Source organism: Lipotes vexillifer, unplaced genomic scaffold (assembly GCF_000442215.2).
Source record: "Lipotes vexillifer unplaced genomic scaffold, Lipotes_vexillifer_v1.1 scaffold2435, whole genome shotgun sequence".
NCBI classification, from domain to species: Eukaryota; Metazoa; Chordata; class Mammalia; order Artiodactyla; family Lipotidae; genus Lipotes; species Lipotes vexillifer.
This window is the reverse complement of record NW_006769857.1, coordinates 7,468-18,991: the sequence shown is the minus strand read 5'-3', so window position 1 is coordinate 18,991 and position 11,524 is coordinate 7,468. Positions and strand designations below refer to the sequence as shown.

Here is an 11,524-nt window from a genome sequence, read left to right as displayed (position 1 = left end):
GGAAAGAGCAGAACAAATCCAAGTGAGTGAGACAGCTATGGCTACTCTCAGATGGAACAGTAGAAAAGAAGAGGGAGGACAGACTGGGGAGAGGAAACATTCTAAGTATTATAAAATTGGAGCTCTGAGCAATCTGGCAGTGAAATATTGAAACTTAAACCAGTAGGCTTCTGGTTACTGGTTAGAACCAAGGTCACCAGGAAAATTATTTCTAAGATTGATTTTGATATTTTTAGGTTAAAAGGGCTATGTAAATGGAAAATATTTTTCATACCTGATCCCACAGGGAGCCATAGTGAGTAAACTCTTTTCTAAAAATATTCCAAAAGATAGTAGATAATTCTTTTCAGAACTCCAAAGCACCTCTGAATGTGCTATAATAGAATAGCAGAGAGGGTCAGCTAAAAATTTTGTTTGGGACAGATGAAAAATTTGCCTTCTAACCATTCAGAGATGAGTGCTGTTGAAAAAGCCTCCTAGTCCTATCTTAAGAGGGTAGACTAAGATGAACTATTCAAACTGGGCACATTCAAAAGTATTCCTTTTTAAATAGACAGACCCTGGTTATGAAGTCTCTTCTGAGTTTTCTAAGGACTGGATAGGGTGCAGGGCAAGCCATGATGGGGCCAGTTTTACATCATCTCTATTCCACAAAGAAAGAACTCCAAGTGAAGTTTTAGTGCTTTTTCAACTCCATATCCAAGTTGCTCAAGAAAATCCTTGGTACGCCATATCAATTAATTTGGTGACTCCCTCTCTGAAAGAGAAAGCAAAGCCAAAGAAAACAGGGACAGTGCACTGCTGACAATATTTTAACAAGGCCATTTCAATCTTCCCTGAACACACGAAAACAACGCAACGTTTCTCTAGCATGAGAAAATAGCAACAAATTTATTTTGTTGGTTTAACTTGCTCTGCCCTAGAACATATGCAAAACATCCATCTGTCTCCTGAGTAGTAACATTCAATTTGTTAGAATTCATAGTAATAATGAAATGCAACACTGATGCCTGGCACATTAGTTGAACAAATAAGGGTGACAAGTATGGCATATATTGCAGAGACCAGTGGGTAAGTCCTCTAAGCTAAAGGATTTTTATTGTTGTCGTTTAGTAGGAAATCTTAGGAGCTTACACAATGATTCACTGTTTTATAAAGTGTGGAATTCCACAAACAATAAAAGTAAAGCCAGTTTTCAACCATTACTCTCAATCAAGTAAAAACAAACAAAGCCAAACCCTGTGAAGAGATAAGCTGCAGCAACTACTTCTGAGCTGTCTTCCGGAAGACTAATGATTTGTAAACAGTCTTTCTCTGAAACTCAAATTTACTGAGAGACACTGTCTGAGAATCATTGGAATAAATTCAACATAACTAGAACTTAGTAAGGCCTCTCGAGGCTTCAGAATATGTAAGATTTTCCAACTGATATGCAAATATATAATTACCTGGACTTTCTTTTACACAAAGTAGAAGGCAGTTATACCTAACAGAAATGTATATAGTTATTCATCAAAAGACACGTACGTGACATGTACACGTATAACAACAGTGTTCCTAATAGTCCCCAATTGAAAATTATCCAAATGCCCTGAAAAAGCAGAATGAATGAATTGTGATATAATTAAAAACATAATACCATACAAGAATGAACAGTCTAGAGATACCTGCAACAATATGGATGAATCTCACAAACTGTTGGTCAAAAGAGGTCAGACATAAAGATGTATATAGCATAGCATTTCACTTATATTAAGTACAGAAAAAGGTAAAGCTAGTCTATGCCTCGAAAAGGCAGTGGTACCCTCTTTGGGGAGTGAGTGGAAGACAATGTAAGTAGGGCTTCTGGGTGCTGACCATGTTCAGTTTCTGCATCTGGACGCTGAGTGAGTTCAGTTTGTGAAAATTCATTGAGCTATAATGTGCAAGTACGCGTGTGTGCATGCGTGTATGTGTTTATACAATACTCAAGTAAAAAGTAAAAAACATAACAGGCCTATATCTTAACTCATTCCTTGCTGTTCCATGTCTGTTCACTTGTCTCTAGTAAAGTAACTCCTATATCATTTCCTCAATAGCAGTCTTCAGACCTATATGTTTTTCTTTCTCCTTGTCTATATGCTTACAATAGCTCTCTATTTCTATCCATCAAACTTCATCTCTCTGTTCATTAATGAACTTCCATGTCCCATTTCAAGGCAGAAAACCTTTTAGATCATCTTGGTAGCCTAAGAAATCTTCCAGTTTAGTAATTACTCTTTTTAAGTATGGTTTTCTAAGATTCTAACATTTAAAAAGATAAGAATACTTCTTTACATACTTTAAACATCCTAATAAGACAATGCAGGCAACAAAGTCTGATATATTTTACAGTATTTAGTTGTAACTCTGATTTCAGTACTGTTCCATGTCACCTGAAAATTTACACTCTGTTGGAGTTTATGCATTTATGTAGAGCTCCCTTAAGAGGTACAGTATATTGTAATAACAATGACAAAGATGCTATTTGACCTTCTAATTGTGTCTAGTTTCCTCTCCTTTAAAATGAAAAATTCACTATTAATAATCTTTATTTCTGGACTACTACTATTACCACTGTTATTATTACTGAAATGCCAATTATTAGGTATTTATTTTGTGCCAGCCACATTTATAAGCAATTTGCACATATTATCTAATTTAATCTTTACAATCTTATGAAGTTGTTATTGTCCTCATTTTTCAGATGAAAAACTAAAGCTCAGCAAGAATAAATAACTTGCCCAAGATCAAGCAACATGGTTTGATTTAAAACCAGGTGTTCTGCCCAAGCTTTCACCTCTTTGAGCTCAAATAAGTTTATACTTAAGCACTAAACATTGGTTGCCTTACTTTTTCTAGTGCAGGCATTGTTAGCAGGGTTAGATGTGACAAATACTCCCTTTCTTTCTTTGCAGTAATTTCATTTTTAATAATTTGAATCCACATCAAATTTTTCCTATATAAGAGGTAAAGACTAGTTCTGCATCTACTCTAAGAAAGTAGCTATCATTACCTATCACAATTTTGTTTCTCCAGTATCTAGAAATGTGATATCTCCTTCTCCCTTCAAAATGCCAATACCAAGAATGCCTTCAGCTCATCTGCAGCCCGGGAGTTGCTTTCCCTATTGTACTCTTTGATCAACCAACGATTCAAACACAATCTCCAGAGGAAATGGGAGTATACAAGTCATGTAGGCAAAAGAATTATTGATGCACTGGCATAATCTGTGCACAGAGTTCAATGTTATCACTATAGAGATGCAATGGTGAAAAATATACCTTTTTCATAAGCCCACATTAAACATGTCTGCTCATCTTTTTCACCACTAGACCTGCTTGGATCACAAGCTACCAGATTCATATCAGCTCCGTTATCCAGTAAGAACTGAACCAGGTGAATGTGACCATGGTAGCAAGCAGAGTGCAATCCTATAATAGAATAAGAATGAAAGTGTGAAAGGAGAAAAGGGGAAAACTGAAACCCAATTTTCAAAAGACAGTCATTACCACATAATAGAATTGTTGCCAGAGATATACAGCAAGGGTTGATTTCTTTGACAAAGAATTAATTCTGTCTTTGAGCAAACAAGACACAGTTTAGGAAAAGAAGTACCTAGTTGATCTATATAGACTACCTTTTGCTTAGCACAATTTCTAGTATTTCTATATCCACAGTAATTACCAGAATAAATGTTAGCAACTTTGTACAAATCAAAGAACAAAGATCCCAAACAAGGGTTTTTTTTTCAGCAGCAAGCCAAGGGCAAGGCAGTGGGATCATTCTGTTCCTGGTGCAGATCATAATGGGTGCATTGACTGTAGATACTTTAGCACAATAATGAAACTGACCAAAGTCAGTCTGCTTTTTACTATCACCATGCACCATCAATTTAAATGATGTCATTGATAAAATATTCCCCCTCGTTGGGGTTGACCACTCCCATGCCCGCCCCCGCACCCCGAGCCCACCACTTTTCTTGAGTATTCACATGCATCAGAAACTGGTGATGTTCTCACCACAGTCTTACCTGTGTGCCCATCCCTTCCTTGGTGGTTGATGCTTATGATATTCTGATCAAGAAGAAATTTAACCAGGTCAATGCTCTTGCCATAGGTACAAGCACTGCAAAAATATAACACAGGGAAAATAGAAGGCTGAATGTATGTACTCCAAATTAATATGTTGAAGCCCTAACTCCCATAACGTTATAATGTGACTATAATTTAAAGAGGTATAATATACAGAGGTAATTAAGTGGAAATGGAATAATTAGGATGGGCCCTCTCCAAATATGACTGGTGTCCTTATAAGAAGGGAAGATTAGTATACAGATGACATGAACAGAGGGACAACCATGTAAAGACACAAAAAGAAGGTGGCCATCTGCAATACAAAGAGAAAGGCCTCAGAAGAAACCAAACCTGACACCTTGATCTTGGACTTCCAGCCTCTAGAATTGTGAGAAAATAAATTTCTGGTGTTCAAGCCACCCAGTCTGTGGTATTTAGTTATGGTAGCCCTAAAAAATTAAAACAGCCCTGATTCATCCAGGCTATTCTAGATGCTGATGTTTATATAAGTGCCAAAAAGACAGATGAGAGAAGGAGAGAAAGAGAGAGGAGAAGGAAGTGATAAGAAAATAAAAGCACATAAAGCAATAAAATCCTAAGATTCTCAAATATGTCCCTTCAAGAAAGGAGCTGTGGGTTTCCCTGGTGGCACAGTGGTGGAGAGTTCGCCTGCCGATGCAGGGGACACGGGTTCGTTCCTAGGCCTGTGAGCCATGACCGCTGAGCCTGCGTGTCCGGAGCCTGTGCTCCGGCAATGGGAAAGGCCACAACAGTGAGAGGCCCGTGTACCGCAAAAAAAAAAAAAAAGAAAGGAGCTGTATAAAATTTCTAGCATTTTCTTATTAAATATTTCCTATGATATTAATTCTTTTCTAGGCATTCTGCAGGGCAACTGAATGGAATGGGGGAACACAGGAAAGTTCTGAGAGATTTAGGTGAAAAGTTAGACTTGTGATTGCACCTGAAGTGGGAAGAGGGGCAGTCTTATGAGATCTGATGTTAATTCCAGGTAGGCTGTGCCAAACTGAAATGAATTTTAGGACACCCACTCGGTGTCTGTAGAGAACTGGAGAATTTTTTGTTGTAGAAAAATCTCACACAAAACTGGTATCATGTGTTTCAGAAGTGAGGTATTGAGTGTTGAGGTAGAGTACAGAAAAACAGTGTTTTTTCCTTCCAGATTTGTTCTAGAAGTGGTAGTTCACTGGGTCTTACTCTTTCCTCTCCCTGGGATGACTTTGCCTAAATCCTTTTTCTCTCATGGGATATTATTTTCTTTAAATAAATGCCATTATTTATCTAGTTGAACTATTGCTTCCTCTATGAAGTCTTCTCATGAACCAAAGGCTGAGTTCATTGCTATCTCCTCTGCTTCCTTGTAATTTCAGTTTTATGGCACTTATCATATTGTGTTATGGTAATGAATACACCTCTGTGTGTTTTGATACCCTACAGTAGAGTTCCCTTAAGGAGGGAAGGGACTGTGTCATGTTAATGATCCTACCAGCAACAACACAAGGCAGGTCCTTAACAAGCCTTTCTTGAATAATTAAGTGAATAAAAAACAACCATCTCAGTGTAATAGATCATATCACCATTAGTTATTTGTATTATAAATAGGACCATTAACACTATACTTTTTTTTTTTTTTTTTTTTTTTTTTTACTGTTCAGGCTATAGTTTAAGACATAAAGAGAGAGAATTTCTTGTTGCGGAGCACAGGCTCCGGACGCACAGGCTCAGCGGCCATGGCTCCCGGGCCCAGCCGCTCCGCATCATGTGGGATCTTCCCGGACCGGGGCACGAACCCGAGTCCCCTGCATCGGCAGGCGGACTCTCAACCACTGCGCCACGAGGGAAGCCCAGCACTATACTTTTAATGTTCCGTTGTCTGAATTACCTCATTGTTTCTGTTCAAAGCAACTATTTATAGGAAATGACGAATTCTGAACATATATGTGTGTGTGTGTGTGTGTGTGTGTGTGTGTGTGTGTACGTTTGTATACAAATGTATATACATACAGACATATGAAAACAATAACAGGAATGTACTAAGTGCTGACTATGTGTAAAGCACTATTTGTACATAGAAAAATTCATAACTGTAGTCAGTTCCTTATGTAAAAGGAGAATTTCTTTTATACATATGTACTTAAAATGAATAGAATGAAAATATTAATATGTTATTCCTAGCAGCCACAGGTTTGCACAAAATAAAACAATTGGATACATACTTTTAACTCACTTCATAATCTTGTCATATAGAGAATCTTCTGAAGGTGACAATAACCCTCTGATTATAGTCGGTTTCAATTTATGTGCACAAAGTAGCAAAATGATTTGAAAACTAGCCTGTGGTGTCAGCCTCCACAAGAATGACCTAATGGGTAGAGGACACTAGTAATCCATACATATCAGTTCTGCCAACTGTCCCCTTCAGGGACAAATTCCACTGGTACACTTTGAAGGCATGATCTGAAGAGTTCTTGCATCTGTTCTGTTACAGAGTGTGTAGAAAACAGACAAAATATTTTGGTACTAGAACATGAAGATATATAAAAACACAGGATATGGAATTAGTCAGGCATTTAATACATGTTTTTCTAGCCATAAGAATCTTTGGCAAGTTACTTAGTTTTCTTGAGCCTCAATTTTCTCATTGGTAAAAAAGGGATAGTAAATCCAACTTCATAAAATGGTTAGGAGGATTAAATGAGATAATGGATGCAAATCATCCAGCACATATTCACTGTTCCATAAATGGTAGTTGTCTTCACCTCCCTTTTGGCTGACCTCTTTGGGTGATAAGAAAAATCTGGAAATCCAACTGAAATTTGACAAGTTGATGCCTGATGCAGAAGTGTAAGCTTAATTTTAGTTCAGTATTAAAAAAAAAAGTGTCTCATTTCTCTTATTCACTAGTACAGGACAAACACTACATAAATAACATACTAGTCTCAAATACATGTTTTAGAGGTTGCTAACTAGCCAAGAGATCTGTAATATGTAGGTAAATAATCTTATATTCAAGGTGTACTCAATTCAAATGACTATGTTTTTATTTTTATAAGCAAAACAGTAAACTGTTAAAAAATGAGGGTTTTAAATTTTATAAAACATCTGCTTTCCTTTAGGACATTTTAGGGAGTTATGTGCTTGAGTTCTTAGCAAACTTTTCCCTCCCTCTCTCTCTCTTTCTTTTTTTCTTTGTCACAACTTTTCCAAACCCAGCTGCTCCTTCAGGGTGCTTTTCCAGAGCACATTGCAAAGGACTGTAATCGATTCCTAGCAAGGAGCTAATGCCTTCTTAGGTACCTCAGTGGCCACCCTGACTAAGCTCTTACAGGCTGACAGATGGATGTCTTAGATAGGTAGATACATTTGCACATAAGGTTTAAGTGGTAAGGAAAAAATGTCACATTTGATGCTGATGAATTCTGGTAATGATATCCTTGTCGGAAGAGGATTATGGGCACTGCTCCTTTTGGCAGCTTTCTGCAGAGTGAAGTGGAATAGGAGCAATATGCTTACAGATGTTGATATGCCTGTTGCCTTGGCAACATCAGTCCCTGTCTTTGTGGCTGCTGCCAGGAAGGCAGCATCTGGCTCTGGTCCCATCTGTTGTACTGACTGCAGCATCTGCATCTACCTTTTCTCTGTGCATTTAGCTTGGGCTCCTTGTCCTCTGGCCACCCTCTGGTCTTGCTCTCTGATTGCAACATCTGCCACTATTCATTCTTGCTCCAGGTACATGACTTCTGGTGTTGTAGGGTGTTAGCTAAGTTTAGAGGCTATTGTACTTAAGTATTCTTTTACCTGTGAAAAGCCGTTTCACTGAAGATGTTTTCTTTAGTCAGACTTTCTATTCCTGATATTTGGATGATTTCCTTGGCAACTTCAAATTTGCCATTGTAGCATGCCCTAGAGTTAAGAAAATATTTTGAGACTAGTAAGAAGGTGCACGTAGTATACCTGGAGTACCTATGGAAGTATACATAATACTCACAGGTGCAAAGGGGTGTCTCCATAGATATTAACAACATGTGGCTGAACTTCTAAATTGCTCTGGAGCAGGTACTTCACTATATCGTGGTGTCCAAAGCGAGAACAGAAGTGGAGTGGAACGTGATCTTCATTGTCCTGAGCGTTCACTGTCATCAAAAGAAAGGGAAACATATGTTATCTGGAATCCTCTATTTCTCAACCTGCTCATGTGTAGTATCAGGGACTTTTCTAAGTGCCTGAGAGACTCCTGGAAATTGCCAATTAATGACAATAATAAAGGAAATTAAGTACCACCAATTTAAAAGTTAGAATTCTATCCTATAGCTTATTTCCACATTAAGCAGGCTTTCTTCTAGCTCCCATAAATCTATGGAATGCATCTAATCAAATCTACCTTGCATACCATATGACCCAGCAATCCCACTACTGGGCATATACCCTGAGAAAACCATAGTTCAAGAAGAATCATGTACCACAATGTTCATTGCAGCTCTATTTACAATAGCCAGGACATGGAAGCAACCTAAGCGTCCACCGACCGATGAATGGATAAAGAAGATGTGGCACATATATACAATGGAATATTACTCAGCCATAAAAAAAAAACAAAATTGAGTTATTTGTAGTGAGGTGGATGGACCTAGAGTCTGCCATACAGAGTGAAGTAAGGCAGAAACAGAAAAACAGATACCGTATGCTAACACATATATATGGAATCTAAGAACAAAAAGTGGTCATGAAGAACCTAGGGGCAAGATGGGAATAAAGACACAGACCTACTAGAGAATGGACTTGAGGATATGGGGAGGGGGAAGGATAAGCTGTGACAAAGCTAGAGAGAGTGGCATGGACATATATACATTACCAAACGTGAAATAGGTAGCTAGTGGGAAGCAGCTGCATAGCACAGGGAGATTAGCTTGGTGCTTTGTGACCTCCTAGAGGGGTGGGATAGGGAGGGTGGGAGGGAGACGCAAGAGGGAGGGGATATGGGGATATATGTATATGTATAGCTGATTCACTTTATTATAAAGCAGAAACTAACACACCAGTGTAAAGCAATTATACTCCAATAAAGATGTTAAAAAAAATCTACCTTGCACAATGGAAGAGTTCAGGAAACTAGTAAGTATCTAAAAGATACTCATAGCCTTATTTCCACAAGTATCATCTTTCAAATTGATTCCCCTTTCACCCCCATGGAAGACGTTAAAAATTTCATACTCTGGACAGAGCACCATTTCCCAAAATTTTGGCTCAATATGTTAGCGTGGGGCCTAGTACTCTGTATGTTTGCAATACTGTGTAGGAGGTTCTGATGTCCCCTTATCTGAGAAATGTCATGCTGCAGTATACAAAGCATGGTATAATGAAAAGGCAGCAAGTTTTAGAGTGAGGAAGACCTCATTAATTGTATTACCTAAGATAGTTATTTAACATTAACTGTTAAACTGATTACTCAGTAGTGGGCATTTGACCTTCTCTTTGTCCAATCCAGACTTATAACCTCTTCTGACATTTGGGAAATTCCCTATACTGAAAGTACTGACTAGAGGCCAAGATCACCTTTTATCATAGAAGCTGAAAATATGCTTTCCAAGCCTCCTTTGCAGTTAGGGGCACAGAATTAGTAGAGGGTGACCATATGTCCTGGTTTAGACTTGTTATCGTAGTATAATTTTTAATAGTGACCCTTTCACTCTCAACCACATCCTGGTTGGACACTTATCTATAGGCTCTTCCAATCAACATGTTATTTCAGACTCTGACATCAGAGCTGATGACACACAAAAGGAGAGTCTATTCTATCTTAGCAGAGTAGCAGTGGTAGAATAGCTCCATCTAATTTCCAGTGGTACTGTTGCCCAGCCACAGACTGGGTGCCCCACATTGTTGGTGCCAGAAACACAAGTGTTGGTGTGTGTGCCGAGCTGGGGTGGCAGTGTGCCTTCAAAGGATTAGTTTTGGGGTGTGATTCTGGACACCATTTCTCACTGTGAAAATTCCAAACCTGGCTTTCTACTCTGTCCTGGGGAAGATTCTGTGTGCTAACTGATATCCTTTAATATTTCCCCTCATGCTTAAATTAGCAAGTATTAGTTTCCAACACTTGCAAATAAGAACACCTGACTGACACATAGTCATTCTTCAACAAGTATTAAATAATCAATATGCACCAAGCCCTGTGCTAGGTGTTGGAGATATTGATTTCTTATAAGTAACAGTGGATATAATAACACTATTGGTGCAGCAGGGATGCTGAAAGGATTAAAGGAGATCATTTCTAGAAAGTGTCTAGCATGATGCTTATCACAAATTAGATACTTAATAAAAATCTTCACTCTCCCTTTTTACTAATTTCCCTCTTAGAATTTTGCTAAGTGCTAAGGCAAATAAGCTATAAATGCATAGAGTCTATACCCTCAAATAATTTACAATCTAGTTGAATAGTCAATAATTACAGGCCTGAAGTAATAACAAATCAACACCAAGCTGCTAAATTCTAGATCTGCTTTAGCACAATTTTTAAAACCAAAAATAACCAGATTGACTGCTCTACAACCATTTGTTTTATTATTTTACTACTTTGTCCATCTGTACAGGGTGCTTTATTCAAAATAGAAAATAATAGCCCTTAACAAATCCCATTCATTCTCATTCTTATATATATCTATAAAAGAAATTATCCATAGAGCCAAAAGAATTGATAGAATTACTTTTTTAATGATGAAGGGCTGGAAGGAAAAGAAAGGCAAGATAAGAGTTAATTTTAAAAAGTTCAAATATAATCATCATTTAACATTTAATGAACACTTGTTTAGGCCTTATAGCTGCTATATTTGTAGACAATAATTCTTTTTTATCAACCTGCAAGATCTTAAGCCAAAGGGAAATCTTTAACAAAGTTCCTGAACTCCTCCTCCCAAGACTGTTATTGAAAAATAAATCTTTGAATCTTTTCTATTAATGAGTGGCTCAGAAGGACACACTTCCTTCAGAAGAATTTTCCTGGTTGTTTTGATTATCTTCCTTTTTAAGATACTTTTCCTTTGTTCACATTCTGTTGGAAGCCAGGGAAAGTCAATACCATGAATCAAAGATTGAGGACAGCAGGGAGTCCAGGGCATCAGGAGGTCACATGTGAGTTCTTGAGGGCCAGAGGGGACATTGTAAAGCAGAATGAAGCACAATATTCCATTAATTCATAATTTTCCTTTAGCCATACCTGGTCCCACCCAACATTATTCTTCTCTAGTTGAATCAATAAACTTCAAAGCAGACTCTTGGTGAATTACCTGCAATGGCCTAGACATTATTCCCATCAAAGAAGATATAAAATACCAACCAAAGGGACAAGCCAGGAGAAATCTGCATCAGACGCAGAGTTCATATATATATATATATATATATATATATATATATAT

The 11,524-nt window shown here is 37.7% G+C and overlaps 1 protein-coding gene across 1 annotated transcript in view; it reads right to left on the bottom strand.

Moving 5' to 3' along the window:
• Nucleotides 1-11,524, bottom strand: part of TNNI3K (TNNI3 interacting kinase) — a gene marked incomplete at its 5' end in the record, with an annotated part of 199,563 nt that overhangs the window by 184,235 nt on the left and 3,804 nt on the right. Inside the window, 4 exons of the mRNA XM_007445903.1 lie at nt 3,303-3,452; nt 4,052-4,146; nt 7,911-8,015; nt 8,101-8,245. Coding sequence (XP_007445965.1) covers nt 3,303-3,452; nt 4,052-4,146; nt 7,911-8,015; nt 8,101-8,245 — 495 coding nt within the window. The remainder of the gene's footprint in view (nt 1-3,302; nt 3,453-4,051; nt 4,147-7,910; nt 8,016-8,100; nt 8,246-11,524) is intronic.